Here is a 25260-nt window from a genome sequence, read left to right on the forward strand (position 1 = left end):
GCACCACTGTACTTGGCTCAGTTAATCTCTCTTAAGAACCATGATAAGTTACAAAGAACAAATGGGTTGTCTTACATTGAATGTTGCTGATTGCCTTTCCGTGATTTGCATTTAGCATTTGGATAGTGTTTGTAGATTTATAAACAGGTGAATTTTTGTAGTGGCTTTTTTTTAAAAAAAATAAAAATAAAATAGAATGTTTTATTCAAAAACATTATTCCTAATAATCATATATTGTCGTCATCAGAAAGAAGACTACAATGAAAGCAGAGGTGGCTTGGAACGAATGCTTTTGCAGTCAGCAAGCATCTTAGCCAAGGAACCATTGGAGAGTCTCCAAATTTTGACTGCACAAGAGCTCTCGTGGGAGAGCAACCGAAGGCGAGGCTGTACCCAGGCTTCTCTGCTTCTCTTCCTTTTTTCACTCCCGGACACGTCTTGCAAGCAGCTGTTGCAGAGTGTGATGCCAGATGGGTTGCATCATTAAGGCACACAGAGCTGGAGTGTCAGGGACTTGAACAGAGCCTCAGGCTGGGGAGACGGAAGCCTTAGGGAAGGACCGGAAGGGGCCTCATCCAGCCTGGTGCCAGCATCCGAACAAGCATCAGGGCCTTGGCAGGGCTCGCTGGTACTGCCATGGGGCTCCTGTGGCTGCTGTAGCTCTTGCCTCTGCCTTGCTCATCTATGGCAGCAGCTGGCGGAGACTAGAGAGGTGACCCTTGCTTAGGGCTCACACACTAGATGTTGCCATCACCATTACACCAGCCCTGCCCCTACATGCAGACCATTGATTCTTCTAATCAGGGCTGTCTACATGGGTGGCGCTGTGGTCTAAACCACTGAGCCTCTTGGGCCTGCCAATCAGAAGGTCCACGGTTCGAATCCCTGTGACGGAGTGAGCTCCCGTTGCTCTCTCCCAGCTCCTGCCAACCTAGCAGTTCGAAAGCACGCCAGTGCAAGTAGATAAATAGGTACCACTCTGGCGGGAAGGTAAACGGCATTTCCATGCACTCTAGCTTCCGGCACAGTGTTCCGTTGCACTAGTAGCAGTTTAGTCATGCTGGCCACATGGCCCAGTGTAGGAATGATCACTGGGTGTGGAGCACACTCCCCACCCGCAGGCAGCCTCAGCTGTCTTCACTCGTGACCTTGGGGTGTGGGGCACACTCCCCCTCACAGATAAAGCCACAGCTGTCGGAACATCTTGCCCTCTGTCTAACCTTTTGCGGTCTCAGTAGTCTGCGGTGTCCTGTCTGTGACCTTTGTCTCTGAGACCTTTGTCTCCTTTGCCATACACTGTGCAAGGGCAAAATGACACGGTGGAAACAGGTGCCAAAATAGCTTTGTACCACCCCACGATCTCGGGACCGGAAGATGTGTAAAGGTCACAGCCCAAAATGTATCTGCCTGGGTTTGCATATTGTGTCAATAAAAGGAGCCTCCACAGAGCTGGCCGGCAGCTTGCTTGCAGCTCACCTGTGCGTAGCTCACCTGCATTATCAACTCCTGCCTCATGTCCTTCACTTCAGCCCAGAAAGCTGTCTGTGGACAAATGCTGGCTCCCTCGGCCTGAAAGCGAGATGAGCGCCTCAACCCCAGAGTCACCTTTGACTGGACTTAACTGTCCAGGGGTCCTTTAGCTTACCTTTTTTTTACACTGACTGGCAGTGGCTCTCCAGGGTTTGAGGCAAGGGGCCTCTCCCAGACCTGCCTGGAGATGGCAAGCATTGAACCTGTTATGATCGTTCCCCAGCTAGTGTGGCCTGGAAGGAAACCCCAGCAGCATGCTGTTGTTGTTTTTAAAGGAAAGGAGCCACATGCTCACCTTTGAAAAAGAAAGCCTCTCCTCGAATCTGAGCCACTGCGTCAAAATGCGTGTTGCATCTGTTGGGCACGTCTCTTCTGAGCCTAGGGGAACACAAAACAAAACGGCGTTGCTTATCATTCGTGATGTCATAGGTTCTGTCCAATCAGGCAGGGCTACCCAAAGCTGTCAATAGTTATTGCTTTTGCTCCCCCCTGCGGAACACTTCTTTATTGCACTCAAAAATTAGTTTTAGTTTCTTGATTATCTCTGAGAATAAGGGGCATTCTCCTTGCTACTGCAAGAAAGCCAAGGGCACCAGGTCTAGGAAATTCAATCCCTGGCATCTTCATTAAAAAAAATAATCAGGTTGCTGTAATTTAAAAATAAAATAAAAATGGCAGATGAAGATGATGGACTATATGGAACTTGCCGAACTGACTGGGAGACTCTGAGACCAGAGAGAAGAGACGGTGGAAGAAGATTGGAAGAAGCTTAAAGAATATTTGAAAAAATATGTTAATATTTAAATCTTAGAATAGCTTTGGAAGTGGATAGAGGCTGTATGGTTAGAAGTAGAAGATAGCGTATTTTAAAACAGTATTATTTGTAAGTGACAAAATGTGAAGATTTTTATGGTAAAAGTAAACGTGATAAAAAATTAGGATATATATAAACTGCTGAAAATCAGATAGGAGGGAACTAACAATGTTTAGAAAAAATAAGGATAATACAAGAATTTGTTTGTATTGTTTGTTTTTCTGTTTGTGTTATTTAGTTGTGTTATAAAAGGAATATTTTTTTAGAAAAATAAAAAAATAAAATAAAAATCCGTTGTCCTGCAGATCTACAAATCTGAGCCAGAGAAACACCTCTCTGCTTTTTCTAATATGGTGCACTAATTAGTCTACCAGAAGCTGCAGAGTGGCCCACTTTGGACATTTTACATCGTATACCTAATCTACGCCCTTTGGATCCACATCTGTTCCAGTGCAAGAGATTTAGCAATACATTTAATTCTGAAATCAGTGGGATTTGAAAATGTTTGAGTTTGTCTGGATCAAATATACTTTGAAGTTCTTCTTTCAGCTGAAATACCTGAGGTGGTGCTGATGGACTACCTCTGCAGAGAAGGTCCTTGCCAAGCTCCCTTCCCAATGGCAGCTGGGTCCCCCTGAAAACGGGTAAGGCAGAAAGTAGGGAGCCTCAACAGTAGATGGAGCCAGAGCCAATGGCAGATGGAGCCAATTTATTCTACTTTTGTCAGTGTTCTCCTCCTTGAGTTCTACAAGGGCAACACTGAGATGAAGGAGGAGGAAGCTCACAGGCCAGCTCCAGGGGATCAAGGTGTCTTCAGACCCCTCAAAATCTCTGGGCAAGGGGCCAGGCTCCCTCAATGTTGAGGGGGCAGAGGAGGCAGCTCCCAAAGATTGGCCTTCCCGCCTGTCAACCTCCTCCATTGGCACTTGCAATGTGTATTGTCACATGTCCACTGAAGGTCCAGCACTCTGGTGTGACCTTCTGAGGAGCCCCGCATGCTGGTGCCAGGTGTGTGTGATGTCACACATGTGGGACTAGGGCTCAGACTCGGAACCAGAGGAGTCTCAGTCCGCACCGGATCCTTTGCCTCAGGTATCATCTGAACCAAATCTGGAGCCTGATTCTGAAAAGCCCCAGTCTGCACAGGTTCCCCTGCAACAAACACCAGCTGGGCCGAGTCAGGGGCCTGAGCCTGCCCTGGTTCCAGATGTGGGGTTTACCTTGTTGCCTTCAGCTGGGCCATCACTTACAGTTGCTCCACTATCGGTTGGGTCAGGGGAGGCTGAGGCTGCCTCTGGGTCTAGTCACCCACTGACATCTCCCGAGCTGCAGAGACTCAGGTCTGAGAGAAGGAGAGACCTGAGTACTTGCAGGAGGAATGCTCACCTTCAGGCGAGACAGGGAGGTGAGTCACTGGGGGATCAGGACTGGCCGTTACCCCGACAGAGATAAAAGGCTGTCGGACCCCGCCCCAGGTTGCGGGAGCAACATTGCTGTTTGCTAGAACCTGCCTGAGACCCTGCGCCCGACCTAGCCTGGTTTCCTGCCTGGGCCCTGTTGGACTGATTCCTCACGGAATCCTTGAATTCGGGACCGGACCTGGACCACGTTGCTCGGGTTAACCCCTGGGCCCAGCACAACATGCACAATAGCCCCCTGCATAGCTGTCAACCTTCCCTTTTTTTGTGGGAAATTCCCTTATTCCAGCGCCATTTCCTGCAGCTATCCCGGATTGTTATATATCCCATAGACTGTCCCCGGGACAGGTGAGGCTGCTGATCCCTTATTTTCAAATCTGAAAGTTGGCAGCTATGGCCCCCTGCAATGTTGTGTACAACTCAGTTCCTCTGGCTGGGTGTAAGTAAGTAGGCAGGTAATAGGAGACTGGTTGGGCACAAACTAAGGCTGGTGAGGCAGGGCCCAATTCACACCAATAGACCAGCCTCCATTGCCCTATCTCTTATGATCTTTGGAGAATCCCACATGACACACAAGAATCATAGAATCGTAGAGTTGGAAGGGACCCCAAGGGTCATCTAGTCCAACCCCCTGCAATGCAGGAATCTCAGCTCAAGCATCCATGACAGTTGGCCATCCAACCTCTGCTTAAAAACCTCCAAGGGCAGAGAACCCACAACATCCCAAGGGAGACCATTCCACTGTCAAACAGCTCTTGCTGTCAGAAAGATTTTCCGTACGTTTAGTCAGAATCTTCTTTCTTGAAGCCACTGCTTCGAGTCCTACCCTCCAGAGCAGGAGAAAACAAGCTTGTTTCTTCTTCCAAGCCCTTGAGATATTTGAAGATGGCGACCCAGCTCCTCATAAGGCTTGGTTTCCAGACCCTTGATCATCTCAGTTGCCCTCTTCTGCACACCTTCCAGCTTGTCCAGGGCTTTTCTCCAGGGAGAACTCATGGGAACTCAGTTCTGACACCCCTCAGGTGGACGCCATTACCATTCTTCTCCACGCAGAAGACCTACCATTTGCTTGTTCTTCCTCTTTGCTTCAGACATAGACGAAGAAACCTTTAAAAAATATTTTTAACCTCTCTTGCAGGCCTGAGCTCATTCTGAGCTTTAGCCAGCCTGACCTTCCCCTGCAACTGTTGGCTACTTGTGTAAACTCCTCCTTTGCGATTTCCCCTTCCACTTCTTATGCATGACCTTCTTAGCTCATCTGTAAGCTCCTTATTCATTCACACAGGTTTCCTTAGATCCACTTTTTTTTCTTGTTGGAACTGTCTGCATTAGGGCCTTCGATATTTCTCCATTTAGAAACTCCCCTCCATCTTGGACTCCTTTCTCTTTGAGTATTTCTGACTACAGGGTGTCACTCAGTAGCTCCTTAAGCTTTTTGAAATTGGCCTTCTTAAAGTCCAGAGTGCCTGTCAGACTACATTTGGCTTTCCCTTTCCACTGTATCATGAAGCCCAAGAAGACACAATCACTTCCTCCCAAGTTTCCGAGTACAGTGGTACCTCGGGTTAAGAACTTAATTCATTCTGGAGGTCTGTTCTTAACCTGAAACTGTTCTTAACCTGAAGACCACTTTAGCTAATGGGGCCTCCTGCTGCCGCCATGCCGCCGGAGCACGATTTCTGTTCTCATCCTGAAGCAAAGTTCTTAACCTGAAGCACTATTTCTGGGTTAGCAGAGTCTGTAACCTGAAGCGTATTATAACCTGAAGTGTATGTAACCCAAGGTACCGCTGTACCTTTATTGAACCCCCCTCCCTGCAAATAAACACCACTACCTCCCCCTAGATTTATTTGAGCCCCTCTAAACTGTGCCAGCCTTTCAGCCACCAAGTGAAACTGTGCGAGCGGAGAGATCGTGCAAATTTCAGGTGAGGAAGGGCACTGATTAAAATTTCATGTATGGCGAGTTCCCCCGAGAGTGATGGCGGACGAGTTTTCCCTGTCGTGCTGAGTAAGCTGCTGTGATACAAGGTGACTTGAGGACATGGAGAGGGAGCTGAACTTCTCTCCACCCTGCTGGGGAGCAATTCATTTTGTCAGTTATTGAAAGGGTGAGCTCTAGTTCCCCCAGGAAAGAAGAGCCAGGAGATGGCGGTCCAGTCTAGAACAAGAGTAGCAAAACAGTAGCATGGGTGGGGAAGGACCATAGGTCAGTGGGACAGCATCTGCTTTGGGTCTCAGGTTCAGACCCCAGCATCTCCAACTCATGCTGGGGAAGCCTTCTTTCTGAAACCCTGGGGAGCCACTGCCAATCAGTGTGGGCAATATTGAGCTAGATAGACCAAAGGTCTGACTCATATTAAGCCAGCTTTCAATGTTCCTAAGTTCAGCAATAGGTACCCATATCCTTTTCAGACCACTGCATGGAGAATAAAAGTAGCTTATGAGCCTACAGAGACTGACCATCAATACAAAGGATGCCTATACAGTGCAGGTGTCTCCAACCTGATGCCCTCCAGATGTTTCGGACTTCAACTCTCATCACCTCTAGTCACTAGCCATGCTGACTGGGGCTGCTGGGAATTGTCATCTGAAAAATTTGGAGGGCACCAAGTTGGGGAAGGCTTGTCTAGAAGGCACTCAAATACCACATCAGCTGGAGAGAAGTGGGTTCAGATGTAATTATTTTGTTTATACCTCACTTTCTGTGGGACGTGGGTGGCGCTGTGGGTTAAACCACAGAGCCTAGGACTTGCTGATCAGAAGGTCAGCGGTTCGAATCCCCATAACGGGGTGAGCTCCCGTTGCTCGGTCCCTGCTCCTGCCAACCTAGCAGTTCAAAAGCACGTCAAAGTGCAAGTAGATAAATAGGTACTGCTCCAGCGGGAAGGTAAACAGTGTTTCTGTGCGCTGCTCTGGTTCTCCAGAAGCGGCTTAGTCATGCTGGCCACATGACCCAGAAGCTGTACGCCAGCTCTCTCGGCCAATAAAGTGAGATGAGCACCGCAACCCCAGAGTCGGTCACGACTGGACCTAATGGTCAGGGGTCCCTTTACCTTTACCTTTACCTCACTTTCTAGGCAAAATGGGCTCCCATACCATGCTCATATGCCTCCTGAGTGATCCTGCTCACTCCTTCTCTTGCCTCCCACCCACATGATTTCTATCGTTCAAGGGGGAGGATGAGAGCTGGGTTATTCATCATGTAGGGAGACTACTTGAATAGCCGGGAAGAGCTATAGCTTAGTGGTAGCACATCTGCTCTACGTGCAGATGGTCCCAGGTTCAATCCCTGGGAGGGGATTCAAATTCAGAATTTCAGTGTTTGCAAATGCGGATTTTGGAACTCCCACTCCTGTACTTCAAACTCAAAGTTTGATTGGAGAATTCCAGTTCTGTGCCCTACGCTTGCTTCTCTTCCACCGAAGAAGATGAGGATGGGTTGTTGACTCCTGAACTCAACTTACGGAACAGTGGAGCGATTCTCCGGTAAGTCTGGCAAGATGGGGTGGTCCTCTGTTTTCGATATTTCAGGTTTGGCTGTTGGGGACACAGACTCCCTGACCCCTGCATGCAAAGACAAGGATGAATTAGACCAGCAAGGGGTGGCTTATCCATCTTGGGGCAGAAGTAGAGAAAGGTCAGGCAAGCAGACAGACTGCCCAGCCAAGCTTTTCATGGGCTGGTAGGTCCCCTGCCTCACCATAAAAGCATGAAACCCTGTTCTGAGGAGAGTCTAGTTCTCCAGCTGATTGTTTCTGTGGGAGGTACCCTTCAAATGCAAAAAGAACGAAATGCAAAAACTCAAAACAAAAAGGAAATTTTTTGATCCTGTCAAATGCCATAGAAGCCCAGGCTGCAAGCCCTATTGGTGAGGTGTTGATTGCATTCTGCCTGCTCTCTGTACCACCTCCTAGTGACTGGAGCAGGGAATTGCAAGCAGTTTGGGGTTGGGTTGTACCAATAGTGTGGGCAAACTCATGGACCACAACAGCAAAGAGGTCTATCATACGGGTGCCTGAAAATAACAGGGTGGTGTATAAATATCAGATCAGTGCGGAATCCTCTTGGCTGTGTCAGGTAATGCCAAGGAGCCAATGGCATGCCACCGGCTACTATATAAACCTCCTAGATCTGCTATGCTCCTCCCATCTGGGCCATTCATAATTGAAGATAGCTACCAGGCTATTCCCTCTGCTCCACCTACAGCGGGGATAGCTCAGTCGGTAGAGCATGAGACTCTTAATCTCAGGGTCTTGAGTTCAAGCCCCACATAGGACAAAAGATTCCTGGATTGCAGGGGGTTGGACTAGATAGCCCTTGTGGTCCCTTCCAACTCTTCAATTCTATGATTCTATGATACTTGCCAGCCTATAGTTCCAAGCGCCCGACATCTCCGCTTTGCAGGGAAACGGAGCCATGCCTCCTGGTTTCTCAACACCAGTTCTTCACCCAACCAACTTGACATGTGCACAAACAGACCCGGGCTCACCATAGAGTTGCCATATCCGGACTTTGTCATCGTAAGGCAGGTCATACTTCAGGGGATCTCCGACGGGGCCCTGGTAGTACGGCCTCATGATCGACTCTATGGCAGAGATGTGGGTCAAGCCAATGGCGTGGCCAAACTCGTGGACTGCTACGGCAAACAGATCCATCCCGTGGGTATCTGAAAATAACAAGGAGGCAGTGAAAGATGCACAAATAAGGAAATAAATGTATAACTGGTTGCCCTTCCCTTCCTTTTGCAGGCATACACATTGCAAATCATATGCAATTTCAGACAATAGAGTGGCGTTTCTTTCCCTTCCCTCCGAGTTTGTTTATGTAACAGTGTAAAATATAGAGGAGAAAATTGTCAGCAGGGTATCTAGAATACAAATAAAGCAACAAGATGACGGCGTCAATCAGAATGCAATCAAAAGAAAAATTAAGAAAGAAATGGAAATGTGTTGAAGAATATATTGTACAAAATCATTCTATTAGAAATCTCTGGGTAAGTATAGATTGAACCCATTAAGTTAAGAAGCTATGTTTTTAATAGATGAATGATCATTCTAATGAACAAAAATGAACGCAATATTAGAGTTGTTCTTTTTTTAAAGTAACAAGTTGGATATCACGCATGTGGGTGAAGGAAGTCACATGGGTATCTGGGTAAAAGGGGAGGTGGTTATAGGGTTAGGTGTGAGGAATTTGTAGAAATAATATATTACATGTTATGTACAATGTTGAATGTGTATGACAATTAACATGTACAGTCATACCTCGGGTTAAATATGCTTCAGGTTGAGTGTTTTCAGGTTGCGCTCCGTGGCGACCCAGAAGTAACGGAACAGGTTACTTCCAGGTTTCACCGCTCGCGCATGCACATATGCTCAAAATGATGTCAAGCGCATCCACAGAAGCAGCTAATCGCAACCTGTGCATGCGCAGACATGGGTTGCGTTCTACTCAGGATGCAAACGGGGCTCCAGAACGGATCCTGTTCGCATCCAGAGGTACCACTGTAACATGAATTATTATTTTTTTTAATAAAAAAGAATAGCTTGCCATATCAGGCTAATGGTCCACCTAGTTCAGTATCCTATTCTCACAGCAGCCAACCAGATAACCTGGGAGACCAGCAAGGAGGATCTGAGCACAAGAGCAATGCTCTTGAGAGCCAGTGTGGTGTAGTGGTTAAGAGCGGTAGTCACGCAATCTGGGGAACCGGGTTCGCGTCTCCGCTCCTCCACATGAAGCTTCTGGGTGACCTTGGGCCAGTCACACTTCTCTGAAGTCTCTCAGCCCCACTCACCTCACAGAGTGTTTGTTGTGGGGGAGGAAAGGAAAGGAGAATGTTAGCCGCTTTGAGACTCCTTAAGGGGAATGAAAGGCAGGATATCAAATCCAAACTCCTCCTCTTCTTCCCCTCCTGTGCATAGCTGTCAACTTTCCCCTTTTCTTGCGAGGAATCCTATTTGGAATAAGGGAAACGTTGACAGCTATGCTCCTGTGGCTTCCAGCAACTGTACTTGAAGCATTGCTGCCTCCAGCTGTGTGAGCAGAGCAGATCTGTCATCTCTAGGAGCCATTGATAGCCCTCTCCTCCATGAATTTGCCCAAGTCCATGAATATGTCCATGCCATCTAAGTGGGTAGCCTTCACCACCTCCAGGCAGACTGATTTCCATAGTTTGACCATGTGGTGCATTATAAGTACTTTCTTTTATCTGCCCCAAATCTTTGGACGAAACAGAAAATGACAACCTCCTCCCAGTTATAATTAATAAATAATAATAATAATAATAATAATAAATTTATTTATACCCCACCCATCTGGCTGGGTTTCCCCAGCCCCTCTGGGCGGCTCCAAACAGAATAATAATCAAACATTAAAAACTTCCCTAAACAGGGCTGCCTTCAGATGTCTTCTAAAAGTCAGATAAAAGTAGTTTATTTCTTTTATATCTGATGGGAGGGTGTTCCACAGGGCGGGCGCCACTACCAAGAAGGCCCTCTCCCACCTCTCACATGGGAGCTTTCTTTTCCTCTCTCTTACCTGTTTCTCACTCGGGGTCCTTCCACCATCTACAGTATCTGCCACTCTCATTTCATTCTCTCTCTCTCTCCTTGCCAACAGGCCTTGGCTTGCAAAGAACCCAATCTCATTGTCAACAGCAAGCTGCCAATTAACAGCACACTGCTAGTGCAACATCTCCAGCCCAACTCCTTGGCTGGACAGCTCTACTGCTGCTTCAGCAACTCTTACTTTGGACCTGCTCCTGCTGCTACAGCAGTTGACCCACTGGAAGCCTTTCTCTTTTCTTTCTTTCTTTCTTTCTTTCTTTCTTTCTTTCTTTCTTTCTTTCTTTCTTTCTTAATAATAATAATAATATTTTTTTATTTATACCCCGCCCTCCCCAGCCAAGGCAGGGCTCAGGGCGGCTAACAAGCAATGATAAAAACAAGTTGAATGAATACAACTTAAAAACAAGATTAAAATACAACAATTAAAATATTGAAACATTAAAATATTAAAATGCAGCCTCATCACAGGAGGAGAAAGGAAAAAGAAAAATGAAAGAAGAAAGAGGGGGAGGGAATCAAATTGGCTCCAAGCCAAAGGCCAGGCAGAACAACTCTGTCTTACAGGCCCTGCGGAAAGAAATCAGATCCTGCAGGGCCCTGGTCTCATGAGGCAGAGCGTTCCACCAGGCCGGAGCCAGTGTTGAGAAGGCCCTGGCTCTGGTTGAAGCTAATCTAACTTCCTTAGGGCCCGGAACCACTAGGGTGTTGCTATTTATGGACCTTGAGGCTCTCTGTGGTCCCGTAGATACAAGGGTCCTAGGCTGTGATATACACATATCATTTCCAACAGTCATTTAACATATTTTCTTATCTTATACAATGTTTTAGACTTCCATCAACCGCATCTGAAGATTTTTCAGTCTATAAGGCGCACCTAGTTTTTTTTGGGGGAAATAAAGGGGAAAAAATTATTTCCCCCCCAGGCGCGGGGCTGGGGCAGGGGAGGCCCGAGCTTCCCCCGACGCCAGCCCCCAAACAGGCAGCTCTCTGCAAGCCGTGGGAGCCCAGCGCTGGCTCCCGCTGCTTGCGGAGAGGTCCGCAAAGCCTGGACGCGCTGAGCTCAGCATGCACAGGCTTTGGCATGCAAGCAACTCTCCGCGAAGCCTGGAGAGCGAGAGGGGTCGGTGTGCACCAACCTCTCTCGCTCTCTAGGCTTCAGCGAAAGCCTGCATTCGCCCCATAGGATGCACACACATTTCCCCTTCATTTTTGGAGGGGGAAAAGTGCGTCCTATAGGGTGAAAAATACGTTAATCTACATTTCTTAATTTCTCTATTACTTTTAATTGTCCTTAACTAATAACTCTTTTCATAGTCTTCATTGCAATATTTCGCATAATTCTCCTTACAAAACCTCTTGCAATCCTACTAGTGTAATCTGTTTATTACAATTGCTTTTCAAATAATTCTAGTATCTACTAGAATCCTTCCTGTCATCTTATCTAATTCCGCATAGTCCATTAACTTCATTTGCCACTCTTCTTTCGTCGGTAATTCTTCTTGTTTCCATTTTTGTGCCAATAATATTCTTGCTGCTGTTGTTGCATATAAAAACAATTGACTGACCTGTTTGTTAATATCCTCCCCTACAATGCCACGTAAAAATGCTTCTGTTTTTTTTAAAATAAATGTATATTTCAACATCTTTTTCATCTCATTGTATATAATTTCCCAGAAGCTTTTCACTTTCTTATGATCCCACCACATGTGATAAAAAGATCCTTCTTTTTCTTTACATTTCCAACATTTGTTACTTACTTTATACAGTGGTACCTCGGGTTACATACGCTTCAGGTTACATATACTTCAGGTTACAGACTCCGCTAACCCAGAAATACTGTTTCAGGTTAAGAACTTTGCTTCAGGATAAGAACAGAAATTGTGCTCCGGCTGCGCGGCAGCAGCAGGAGGCCCCATTAGCTAAAGCGGTGCTTCAGGCTAAGAACAGTTTCAGGTTAAGAACGGACCTCCGGAACGAATTAAGTACTTAACTTGAGGTACCACTGTACATTTTATACATGTATAAAGGAAGCTTTTCCCTTTCTATAGAGGTCCATCTTCCTTTGGCCTCCCCCTTCTTCCCTCGACGCTCACGGAGGCAAACAGGGCACTCACGCACATTTCCACAGCTCTCTTACCCTGACGTACCTGATGATCGGAAAGTCCAATATTCATCGTCATCAAAGTGAGTGTCCCCGGCGGTGTGGTGTTCCCCTGGGAAGAAAGCGTGGGCGACTGTGCCTCCAGGACCATCAAAGGGGTACCCGTCGTTGTGGTCCGTTTTGGAGAAGTCGATCTGGATGTCGGCATTGTTGCCAGCCACTTCGTGGAAATTCAGCGGCGTGATGTCGCTCCACACCTTCAGGGCGTAGTACATGAGGGCGCGGACTGTGTCGTGGCCCAGGTGAGATTCCTTGGGGAACGTGCGAACTCTGGGATGGAAAAAGGCAGCCCATGATCAGAAAAGAACAGCCCCAAACTAAATTATACTCAGGGTAAGGTAAAGGTAAGGGGACCCCGGACCATTAGGTCCAGTCGTGACTGACTCTGGGGTTGCGGCGCTCATCTTGCTTTATTGGCTGAGGGAGCCGGCGTACAGCTTCTGGGTCATGTGGCCAGCATGACTAAGCCGCTTCTGGCGAACCAGAGCAGCGCACGGAAATGCCAATTACCTTCCCGCCAGAGCGGTACCTATTTATCTACTTGCACTTTGACAGGCTTTCGAACTGCTAGGTTGGCAGGAGCAGGAACTGAGCATCAGGAGCTCACCCCGTCACGGGGATGTGAACCGCCGACCTTCTGATCGGTAAGTCCTAGACTCAGGGTACTTAGGGTAGACCTACTGAAATTAATGGACCCATGTTAGTCTTGTCTGTTATTTTCTTTTTTTTATATAAAATTTTTTATTAATTTTTCCAACACATAATAAAAGACAACCACATTACAAAACAAAGACATACACCACATTAAACATATACTGACTTCCCCGTACCTCCCTTTCGCTGCATCCTTATTCCAAAGTTCTTTAGCAACCCTTTAATCAGTTTATCTATTAGTTCCCTTTCATTATATTTCTTTAAACTTAATATTTACAGCTATATTTCTCTACTTCTTACCCCTTGACATCTCAACACTCCTCAATTTTACAACAGTTTTTAAGATATAATTTAAACTTCTTCCAGTCCTCTTCCACTGTCTCTTTCCCCTGATCTCGGATTCTGCAAAGGTGCCCACCGAGTCTCCTTGTTCACAGGCTTCAGCGCCTGTGATTTTAGGGGTCCCCCGCTCGCCGTAGCGGGTCAGACCCGAACTCGTGGAGCAGTCCTGCTTCGGAGCTCGAAGCAAGGGCAGCCATTAACGCTGGCGCCGACCGGAAGTCTTGTCTGTTATTTTCAATGGAAGCAATCCTGGATACAGCCCCCTTTTTTGGGTGACCGTGACACATTTGTTATATATATATGTACAGTGGTACCTCGGGTTACAGACGCTTCAGGTTACAGACTCCGCTAACCCAGAAATAGTACCTTGGGTTAAGAACTTTACCTCAGGATGAGAACAGAAATCACGTGGCGGCGGCAGAGGGAGGCCTTATTAGCTAAAGTGGTACCTCAGGTTAAGAACAGTTTCAGGTTAAGAACGGACCTCCAGAACAAATTAAGTTCCTAACCCGAGGTACTACTGTATTTATTAAATATTTCTTAGTTTACATAAATAATGTGCATTCTCTCTCTTTCCCCCCCTCCAAGTTGCATTTTCTACAGATCAGTTTCATTTGTTGTGAGACATTAGTGTTACATACAGTGTTAGGTTTTTTTTTCTTCCCCTTTCACTGTTTTATTAAATTTGCTTAGTAACACAACATTATTATATGTATTCTATAAAACAAAGAATGCAAAAAAAAATTCATTCATACTACAATGCATAACTACATAACATTAATATATATGGTTTCAGAAAAAAGGCTTACATAACTAAATCAATTCAAAATACCATCCGGTTTACTTTCCCCCCTTCCCCCTCCCTCCCCACTCCAGCCCTCCTCCCCCCCCCCCCGGTCAGGCCTTCCTTCTTCATATCTTTATCCATGTACACAGTCTGTTCATTCGAGCTTGTATGTTGGGGTGGCTTCCCTATTTCTATCCAGACATACAGTGTTAGGTTAAGAAGAAAATAGGGGGGAGAGGGGGAGGAAGGAATGGTGAGTGGGGTGGGTTTGGCTGGCAATGCTTCTATTCTTCTACTTATTGTATGTGTGGGGTTTTGTGTACTCTTACTATTCACTTCTTGTATATTCTTGGTGGTGAGAGAGGTTGAGGGTGGTCTAGGGTGTGGTTGGTTGTCTTTGGTTGGCTATAATGAGATTTGTTTTTGCGTGTGAGTGGGGTATGTGTGTGTGTGTTTCGATCAAGTTAGCCAGATTGATTCGTATGCTGTTGGCGGATTTTTGTCGTTGTCTTGTTGGGCTGTGTATGTGATAAAGGGGAACCATACCAGGGTGTTGGCGTCTTCTTCTATTTGTCCCCATGTCAGTTTGAGTTTTTTGTTAGTTTTTCTAATAAGGCTGTTTCCCATCAAATGGTATTTGATACCATTGGTCCATGTTCACTCCTGACAGGTCTCTCCGGTGTCTGGCTATGAGGCTTCTGGCTGCTGAGAATAGGTGGGACCATGACACATTTGTTTCCTTATTTTACTTTGCCCACTGATACACAACCTTGCAGCAGTCATTCCACTGGGTGGCAGCAGAGGGAGGAAAAAAAGACATGCAGGGACACTCGATGCTCTGCTGAGACACCAGCCACTGTTGGCTCCTCCTCCCCTTGAAAAGTTTCTGATCCCAACAGGTTATTGGAAGAGCTTGTAATGAAGATGTGGTACCTGAAAACTGGTACATGAGTTTACCTATTTCCTCCTCTCTCCCAATCCATTTTCCTTTCATGCTGTGACTTTTTTTAAAAATGAGGGCAGAGCTGTCTTACTACTGATCTTTGCGAGCCGCTCTGGGAAGGTTTTCTGCGGGGCAAAAACTGTTTAAATAACTAAAAGAAAGAAAGAACCCTAAAAACGAAAGTGCTAAAATTAGGTTTGCTGCTTGTTTGAAGAAAGCTTAGTTTATTAATTTGATGAGCTTTCAAGTGAGTGAAGAAATCTGCATAAATGTGTGTGCAGTTTTGAAGAGGAAAAAGAGAGAGAACATGCCTTTAAGATTGTGCATGTGAACATACACACACACACACACACACACACACACACTCTCTCACCTCCCCATGTGACAGTGAATGGCAGATGCATCTTTTAAAATGGAGCCCTGCTTCCTGCAACCTTTGTAAACACTTACATTTAAAGCAATTAAGATTTGTTTTGAAAAAAAATGTCATCTGATGAATTAGAGTGCTTTTTCATTTGCTTTAAAGGGTTTTTAATTAATCAAGCCAGTGAATTAATTAAAGGCTGCAGCCCCAATTAAAATTCCATGCCACACCCTACTGTGATTTAAAGACAAAGGCAGGAACTCAGGGACCTGTAGCCATTGTTAGAGAACCATGGAGCTGGGAGGAAACTCTGAAGCCCATCTAGCTCAACCCTGTTCAGGGCAGGAAATCTGCAAACTGGCAGATGGATGGATGTCCCTCTTCCCCAAAGGGTTAAGGACTATTTTTCTGGAAAAAGAGGTGCTGGATCACACCATGAACTCCTTTATTGTTCTCTTAGAATGGCAATGGCGCCCACCTGAGAGGTGCTAGAACTGAGTTCTGGCGAGTCCCGGCCAAAAAAAAAAGCCCTGAGCGCCGCTCTCTCCCTTTGCTTCTTTGATCAAAACTGGAGCTCTCCACAACTGGAAGAATCTGGAGCCATTTTTCTTTGGCCCAAGAAGCAACTTTGCTTGTCGGAAATACAGCGAAGTAATTTTCCTGGTTTTTTTTTTAAAATGAAAAACAACTGGTTATCTACAGGCAACAGTCTCCTGCTGAGACCTTTCAGATTGAAACGAAAGGGGGGAGACGGAGAGCGGTGGAGGATTTGAAGCGAAGAAGGAGAGCAGGAGAGAGCGAGCCTCGTCTCTGGAGGGGCCACGCGGTGTGGAGCTCTCAAAACCAAGCACAGCTGCTGCCTGACAAGAGCAGCAATTAGCCTGAGAGAGTCCCCTTGTGTACCAGCCAATGCCACAGGCTCGGTCTTGTCGCGACAGAGCCAGTGAGTCCTTTTCAAGAAACCCGCAACTTTCAATTTGGCCTGAGCGAAGGCGACAAATCCAGTTATCTCCCAGTGCCACGGGTCTGGAGCCAGTTAGCAGTTGATTTGCGCAAAGTCCCTTAAGAATCCGATTGGACAAATTCATTAGTTGGAAGCGTGTTCGCTAATGAATCCCTGCAGGACACAGAGACGATGGCAGAGGCTTAGTTATCTCTCTGTACAGGTGACGTGTGGCTTCTTCTGTTGCTGTTTGTGAACGTCCCTGGCCAACCGAACACACTGTCCAGCTTCTCTAAAGCAGGGCTGGTCAGATCAGACTCTCTCACCCAAAATAAAAAGGAGACCCTCTCACTTAGAGGTTTTTATTTCTTTACGACGGTGGTGGGGAACCTATTTCAGCCCAGCGGCCACACGCCTTCCTGGTGAACCTTCCAGGGGCCACATGGCAATGGCGAATGGAGCCAGAGGCAACAGCAGGTGGAGTGATGATTGTGAAAGTTACTTCTGTGCAGTAGGCTAGTTCCTACACACACACACATTTCTCTATCCAGGTGTTATAAGAATTTTAAGGCCTCAAATATAAAATCAATATTCATAAATGCACACATATCTAAATACAGTGGAACCTTGGGTTGCAAATGTGATCCGTGCGGGAGGCACGTTCGCAACCCGCAGCACCATGCCTGCACACGCGTGTAATGCGATTTGGGCTTCTGCGCATGCGCAAAGCGTGATTTAGTGTTTCTGCGCATGCATGAGCGCCAAAACCCGGAAGTAACCCATACCGGTACTTCCGGATTTTGGCACGTCCGTAACCTGAAAACGCGTAACCCGAAGTTTCTGTAACCAGAGGTACCACTATATGAACCATGTGTCTGAAATAGTATGGGAGAGCAATCCTGGAGCCATTTTGACTCTCCCAATAACCTCAAATATTCCTCTGCAGGAAGGGAGGCAAATGGGGAAAGCCTTCCCATTGTTATTTTGCTTGCACATCCTGCCTTAAGGGCGTATTTGTGTATGAAAAGGGTCAGCCTGTGACATGGATTCAGGAACTAAAGTATTAAGCATCACAAAAGAATGGCCAGGCTGCCCAGATAATGCAATCAGTGACCGTTATCAGGTATCCTGGCAGACAGGATTTCTGCTGTAGATGCCTCCTTCTGTGATGTACATATGATGTTTTTGGGGTGGTGGTGGTCTTGGGCTACAGGGTGGGCAATTTCAAAAGTCTATATGAGGGCTTGCTCACCATTGTTCAGGGTTCTCCTCCCTCCTGCGTGTGGTGAGTGGGGACCCTGTTGCAACAGTTCCTTGAATAAAGATCAGGCTTACTAGCCGCTTTGCTTCTTAATATACAGTCATACCTCAGGTTATGAACGCTGCGGGTTGCACATTTTCGGGTTGCAGACTACGCTGCACCTGGAAGTACTGGAATGGGTTACTTCCGGGTTTTGGCACTTGTGCATTGCGCAGAAGCTCAAAATGACACCACGCGCATGCGCAGAAGCACCAAATTGTGTCACGTGCATGCGCAGATGCGGCACTTCAGGCTGCGAACATGCCTCCCGCATGGATTACGTTCGCAACCCGAGGTATGACTGTACTCTGGATGGCCTCTGTTATTTTCTCCTACCGATGGGGAACCCACTTAAGGACTCTATACGGGCTCTGGAATACCCCATAAGAGTTCAAGGACACATTTCAGCCAGGCAAAATAAACTGGGGGGGGGGGAGTTCAAGGCAGCGTTGGTGAGGGGTGTGGTCCAGGGGAAAGAGTCCCCAGGGCCACACAGAGAGAACCAGAGGGCCACATTTAGCCCTGGGGCTTGGTGCTCCCCACACCTTTCTGGAAGATCTGAGCAGGCCTTTTGACACCCTCAGGATCCACTGGGTTAGGCTTCCAAGCCTCTGAGTTCTGTGCCAACAAACATATTTTTAACAGCTCAGCGCCCTTGATTTCTGCCTCCACAAATCCCCCTTCTGCCTGCCCTTCTCCCTGGCCTTGTCACACAAAGCAGACAAGCATCCACAGCTCACTTGGCAGTGGCATGTTGACAAACAGCTCCAGCTGCTGACCTGCCTTTTTCTTAAAATGGCAGCTACTCACAGCATACGAATCAATCTGGCTAACCTGATACAAAAACACCCACCCACCCCACTCACACACAAAAGTTCACCACAACCAATCACAAACAAGCAACCGGACCCTAGGCCAACCCCAATTTCTCTCACCACCAAAGCGAATAGCAAAGAGAACCCTCACAAATTACGCTGACACAAAACCCCATACATACATTAAGCAAATTAGAAACATCGCCTCCCGACCCCCCCTCGCCTTCCCCCCTTTTTCTTTCTAATGTAACCCTAATGTCTCAACAAATGAAACTGACCTATGGAAAACGTAACTTGAAAAAAGAGACATGGCGCATACCTTTGTAAACCAAGAAAACTTTAATAAAAATATTAAAAATAAAATTAAAATGGCAGCTTCTTGAGCAGAACTAGTCCCTGGGACATGAGGCATGTTTGGGAGGGTGGGTTTGCCATGGATGTGGCACAAACAGGCTCTGTGGAGGACACAAAGTTGTGCAGGAATGCAATTGTGAAGCAGCAGGCATGCTCCCCTGCTTTGTGTTGCTACCTGGCCACACCTGGCTTACGTAGCTCTTTAGTATGTCCTTTGGGACACTCAGCTACTTCAGAGATTTAACACAAAACAAAGCAGATGCCCAGAGCAACTTAAAAAGCTCAGGTCTGATTATGGATGCAAGAAGACACCATTTTCCATTTTCTGCCTTTTATTTGTCACACATGGCACTGTTTCCATTCCACTGCAGTTCATAGAATCATAGAGTTGGAAGAGACCACAAGGGCCATCGAGTCCAACCCCCTGCCAAGCAGGAAACACCATCAGAGCACTCCTGACATATGGTTGTCAAGCTTCTGCTTAAAGACCTCCAAAGAAGGAGACTCCACCACACTCCTTGGCAGCAAATTCCACTGTCGAACAGCTCTTACTGTCAGGAAGTTCTTCCTAATGTTTAGGTGGAATCTTCTTTCTTGTAGTTTGGAACCATTGCTCCGTGTCCGCTTCTCTGGAGCAGCAGAAAACAACCTTTCTCCCTCCTCTATGTGACATCCTTTTATATATTTGAGCATGGCTATCATATCACCCCTTAACCTCCTCTTCTCCAGGCTAAACATGCCCAGCTCCCTTAGCCGTTCCTCATAAGGCATCGTTTCCAGTTCACCCCCTGCCGAAAAGTATGCCATTCACCTCACTGCCTCACCCGAGAGAAATGACGCAACTTGCGTTATTTTTGTAACCCAGTTAAGTACATGACATAAAAGACGTTGCCATTAAATTGTTCCGCGCCATTCATTTCAGCGCGAAGGAAACGCAACGCAAGCAGGAGGGAAACAAAACCAATTATGGACCGAAAGCAACAGCAGAGAACGTATTTGCTGGATTGATTCCCATTCCGGTTTGTGGGATGAATAAGCAAACACTGGCGATTCCTGCTCCCACATTCCCATTTTTAATAGAAATCTCTGACATCCTAAGATCTGATTCATATGTTACCCAGCTGGTGTGGGTGCTGCTTCCTCATGTCCGTATCTCAGAAATAATGTGGTAACAAATGAGTTGGCTTGAGAGCTGAAACAGAAGCTCAGCGTGAGGTTTTCTACTTCTGGGATGAACAATGTTTAGACGGAAGCAGGGGGATCTTAGTGGTTCGAGTCTTCTCCTTGGGGCCACCAATCTTGGATCCAACATGAAGGGTTGGTGCTGTTGGGCTCCAGTTGAGGCCCCACCATCAATGCCCTGAACCTCCTGCCTTGTTGCTGCCTGTTTGCTTGCAGTTTCTCTTTTTTTAAAGATATTTATCAGAATTTTCAATATTAATACAATAAAAATCAAAAAGAAAAAAGAAAATAATAATAACAAAAATACAAAAATAAAAATAATTAAAAACACACAAAGTTTCCATAACTTATTTTCCTTTAACTTATTTACCAGACCTCCTCATACCTCCCTTTTTTGTATTCCAGTTCAAATTGTTAGTTCAGCAAATCCTTATCAATAAGTTTTAACCTGCTTCTAAACCTTTTTTCCCATATTCTCTTAAAACATTACAGCTGGAAACCACTTAATTTCTATCCGACATCGTTCTAACATTCATTGATTTTGCAATATTTCTGTAAATAGTCTTTGAATTTCTTCCAATCTTCTTCCGCTGACTCTTCTCCCTGGTCTTGGATTCTGCCGGTCATTTCTGCCAGTCCCATATAGTCTATCACCTTCATCTGCCATTCTTCCAGAGTGGGTAGATCCTGTGTCTTCCAGTACTTTGCAATGAGTATTCTAGCTGCTGTTGTGGCATGCATAAAGAAAGTTCTATCCTTCTTTGGCACCAATTGGCAGACCATGCCCAGGCCTCTGGTTTCTTCAGGAATGTATATTTAAACACCTTTTTCATTTCATTATAAATCATTTCCCAGAAAGCCTTAATCCTTGGGCACGTCCACCAAAGGTGAAAGAATGTACCTTCATTTTCTTTGCATTTCCAACAGTTTCTTCATGGCAAGCAGAGAGAAGAAGGAGCAGGTTAGGCTGAGACCGGTGACCATAAGGTCACCCAGGGAGCTTCAAGGCTGAGTGGGAATCTGAACTCCGTTCTCCCAGGTCAAACTCCAACACTAACCATGGCACCGTTTGTACACAATCGGGTCCAGAGGGCGAGGCAAGGAGAAAGAAGAGATGCACGGCAGGTATATCCATTTGGGGCACTAGTTCAGCAACTTCTGGGGACGCAGCTGGCACTGTGGTCTAAACCGCTGAGCCTTTTGGGCTTGCCGATCAGAAGGTTGGCGGTTCGAATCCCTTCAAATCCCATTGCTTTGTCCCAGTTCCCACCAACCTAGCAGTTCGAAAGCATGCCAGTGCAAGTAGATAAATAGGTACTGCTACGGCGGGAAAGTAAACGGCGTTTCCATGCACTTTGGTTTCTGTCACGGTGTTCCGTTGCGACAGAAGTGGTTTAGTCATGCTGGCCACATGACCTGGAAAGCTGTCTGTGGACAAACGCCGGCTCCCTCAGCCTGAAAGTGAGATGAGCGCCACAATCCCATAGTTGCCTTTGACTGAGCTTAAGCTTCTTCTTTTTTTGGGGGGGAGTTGTTTTTGGGAAATATCTAAATATCTAACCCCCCCAAAAATAAGTCTTTGGGCTCTCTGGGAATTTCCCAACATTTTTCTTTAAAAATCCACATGGACGCCATTTTGACAGTGCAATTCCTGGACGTGTCTGAGAAAACCCAGACATATGGCCGCTTAAGGGTTAATACTGTTAAAGTCACCTAGCCAAGAAGAGGGTGGCTAGAGGTGTTGCTTAGCAACCAGCATGATCTTTCCTGAGGTAGCACATGCTCTCTGATTGGCTGTGCCGTTCTGAGACCTTTCCACCTGTATGTTTCGTTGAATGTCACCCTGTACTTTTAAGGTGCGACTTTTGCTGTTCTCCTTAAATCATATACTGTTTTTGTTCAAAACAAAAAAAAAATTCCTCCCAGTAGCACCTTAAAGACCAACTAAGTCAGTTCTTGGTATGAGCTTTCGTGTGCATGCACACTTCTTCAGATACACTGAAACAGAAGTCACCAGACCCTTCTATATAGTGAGAAGGTGGGGAGGGGTATTACTCAGAAGGGTGGTGGGAATGGGTGATTGGCAGATAGCTGTGATGAGCCTGTTGACGACTCTTAACGACTGCAATAGGTCTTACAGGAAAAAGCAAGGGGTGAGAAGGTGAAAAATGGCTTTGTCATGTATAATGAGATAAGAATCCAATGTCTTTGTTCAGACCAGGTCTCTCCATGGTTTTAAGTTTGGTAATAAGTTGCAATTCAGCAGCTTCTCTTTCCAGTCTATTTCTGAAATTCCTTTGTAGTAAAACAGCTACTTTGAGATCTTGTATAGCATGTCCTGGGAGATTGAAGTGTTCTCCCACTGGTTTCTCTGTCTTGTGATTTTCTGTTTTTGTTCAGTTTCCACAGTAAAATGTTACCAAGATTTCTTTTCTCTCTGGGCTCTCTGGTCTCCATTATTAAAGGAACTTTGCCAACATGCCAGCCATTGGCTCTACCTATCACTGGCTCTGTCTGGCTCCACCTACGTCTTCTCTTTGGCTACTGCCCTACAAGTCCCAATGGGCTTGCCAAGCACAGCTGAATTTTGTAGTAGCTTCACATGTAGCAGGAAGCAGCAACTGAATCACAGCTCCCTTGTGTGTGTGTGTGTGTCTGCGTGTGCGATTTGTTCCACAGTTAACATAATAGAAAGCAATTAATATTAGCATTAATATTCTCCCTGCCCCCCTACCTAGTAATGCAAGCTGTCTCCAGGGTGTGTGTGTGTGGGGGGGGGTGAGCGCTGTTGCTCCTTATTGTGACTCAGCAACCCTCCACCTTCTCTTTGCTGTAAGCCTAACTGGCATTTGAAAGCCGGCTGAGAGCCAAGCCGTCTGCGGGGATTGTTTTGGCTTCGAAAGACCACGCAGAGTCGATGACTTGAACAAACACAGAGCTCTTCCTTTCATTGAGATTGACAGCAGCCGGGTTGAATCGCTGTGTGGGGACGCTGAGTCAGCTCACAAGCCTGGAGCCCCACTTGCTCCTACGATTGCTGAGTCAGCTTGCCAGTCTGGGTATCACCAAGTCCCCGCTCGCTTCTCTGAGCAACGAAATATGACAGGCAGGGTTATGCCTGAGCAATTTCACGAGAAAGGAGAGAAATCTTTTCTCCTGCCCTCTCTGGCTCCAGCATATTGACTTCCCCGCTGATCAGAGACCATCTTCCTTTTCTAAGCCCTGCTCCTAGGAAATTAACCACCACACATCTCTTTGTGTGGGATGCTTTGTTAAAATGCTGTTTAGAGCAAGCGGCTAGATCAAAGTGATTGTGTTCTGGGGCTCAGCGTCTTCCCAGGATCTTTGCAAAGGTGACTTTTCAGGTGGTGAAAGGTCTGAGCTGCTCCAAACTGATTTTTTATTTTCCACAGGTGTGTTCTGCAACATGCCATTGATGCAGTGATAGTGCAATACAGTGGTACCTCTGGTTAAGGACTTAATTTGTTCTGGAGGTCCGTTCTTTACCTGAAACTGTTCTTAACCTGAGGTACCACTTTAAGCTAATGGGGTCTCCCGCTGTTGCCCCACAATTTCTGTTCTCATCCTGGGGCAAAGTTCTTAACCCGAGGTACTATTTCTGGGTTAGTGGAATCTGTAACCTGAAGCGTCTGTACCCTGAAGCATCTGTAACCTGAGGTACCACTGTAGTGGCAGATTTATACTGGACATAGGTTGTACATTGGCCATATCCACACCATACACGAAAACAGGAATGATACCACTTTAAACAGCCATGGCTTTCCCCAAAGAATTATGGGAGTTGTAGTTTGCTCAGGGCGCTGAGCATAATTAGGAAATCCCTATTCCCCTCACACAGGGACAATTCCCAGAATTCCTTGGCTGTTAAACCACACTGGGAATTGTAGCTCCGTGAACCTGTAGCTCTTGGCAAAATGAGTAAAATCAACGGTTTAAAGAAGACATTCTAAACTAAAATTATAGATTAAAATAGGCATCAACTTTATTATACAGTCGTACCTTGGTTCCTGAATGCCTTGTGACTCAAACGTTTTGGCTCCCGAACGCAGCAAACCTGGAAGTGAGTTTTCCGGTTTGCGAACATTTTTTGGAAGCCGAACATCTGACGCGGCTTCCGATTGAGTGCAGGAAGTTCCTGCAGCCAATCGGAAGCCATGCCTTGGTTTTCAAACATTTTCGGAAGTTGAACGGACTTCCGGAATGGATTCCGTTCGAGAACCAAGGTATGACTGTACTGGATATCCAGTATATTCTGTTCTTGTTTAACCATTATATGTTTATATTTTGGTTACTAATTTTATACAGCTCTTAAAAAAAAAAAGTGAAAAATACACATCAACTTTACATTGCCTGCCAGAACAGAAAAGTTTTGAGGAGGCACTGAAAAAAAATAGAGGGAAGGCACCTGCCTAAAGTCAATGAGTGCAGGAGCTGCCACACTAAAAGATTGGTCCCTTAAAAGTGCAAAATAAATATTATTTGGTACTTGATTTAAATGTGCCAGTTCTACAGTTCTAAGTGCCTGAATGAGCAGATGGCCCCATGGTGTTCAGCACAAACAGAAGACTCAGGAATATACCACTGGACAACATAAAGGAATATTCACGGAGGCCTGTTTATTTTTTATTACAAGCTGGGAATCCCTTTACGATTTCTGAGTCACTCCTGTCGGGCTTTGTGTTCACCAACACCTGATTTTTGCAAGCGGCAGCAGGGGGCGCTCTTGCCACACGGAGGTCCCAGAACTAAAGCGCACGAGCTGCAGTGCTTGGAGTTCCAGCCTGCCTTTTCCCCTGGGGACAGCAAAGCTCCAACTACTGCGGTTGTTAAAAATCCAAACAACAGAATAAATCAAACGCAAAACCCCACATTTATCTACTTTCCACTTGATCTCGGTTCAACCTGTTGAGGACTCTGGTAGCGATGTTCTTCCCCAGCACAGAAGGACCATTAAGGTGAATATCTCTCCTGAAAGCAGCCAAGTGCTCCTGCAAGATAAAGCTGTCACGATGGCTGCCACCAACTGCTTGGGAACCCCAGTGGGGAGGGCGCCACTGTGCC

General features: G+C 46.3%; 1 protein-coding gene across 1 annotated transcript in view; it reads right to left on the minus strand.

Moving 5' to 3' along the window:
• The window catches only part of MMP17 (matrix metallopeptidase 17), a 157786-nt gene that overhangs the window by 10299 nt on the left and 122227 nt on the right, over window positions 1-25260 (minus strand). The window contains exons 4-7 of the mRNA XM_081893365.1: window positions 12481-12764; window positions 8254-8430; window positions 7229-7328; window positions 1826-1908 (exon numbers count right to left, since the gene is read on the minus strand). Of these exons, the coding sequence (XP_081749491.1) occupies window positions 1826-1908; window positions 7229-7328; window positions 8254-8430; window positions 12481-12764 (644 nt within the window). The remainder of the gene's footprint in view (window positions 1-1825; window positions 1909-7228; window positions 7329-8253; window positions 8431-12480; window positions 12765-25260) is intronic.

The sequence above is a fragment of the Podarcis melisellensis genome, assembly GCF_964234715.1.
Source record: "Podarcis melisellensis genome assembly, chromosome: 16".
NCBI lineage: Eukaryota > Metazoa > Chordata > Lepidosauria > Squamata > Lacertidae > Podarcis > Podarcis melisellensis.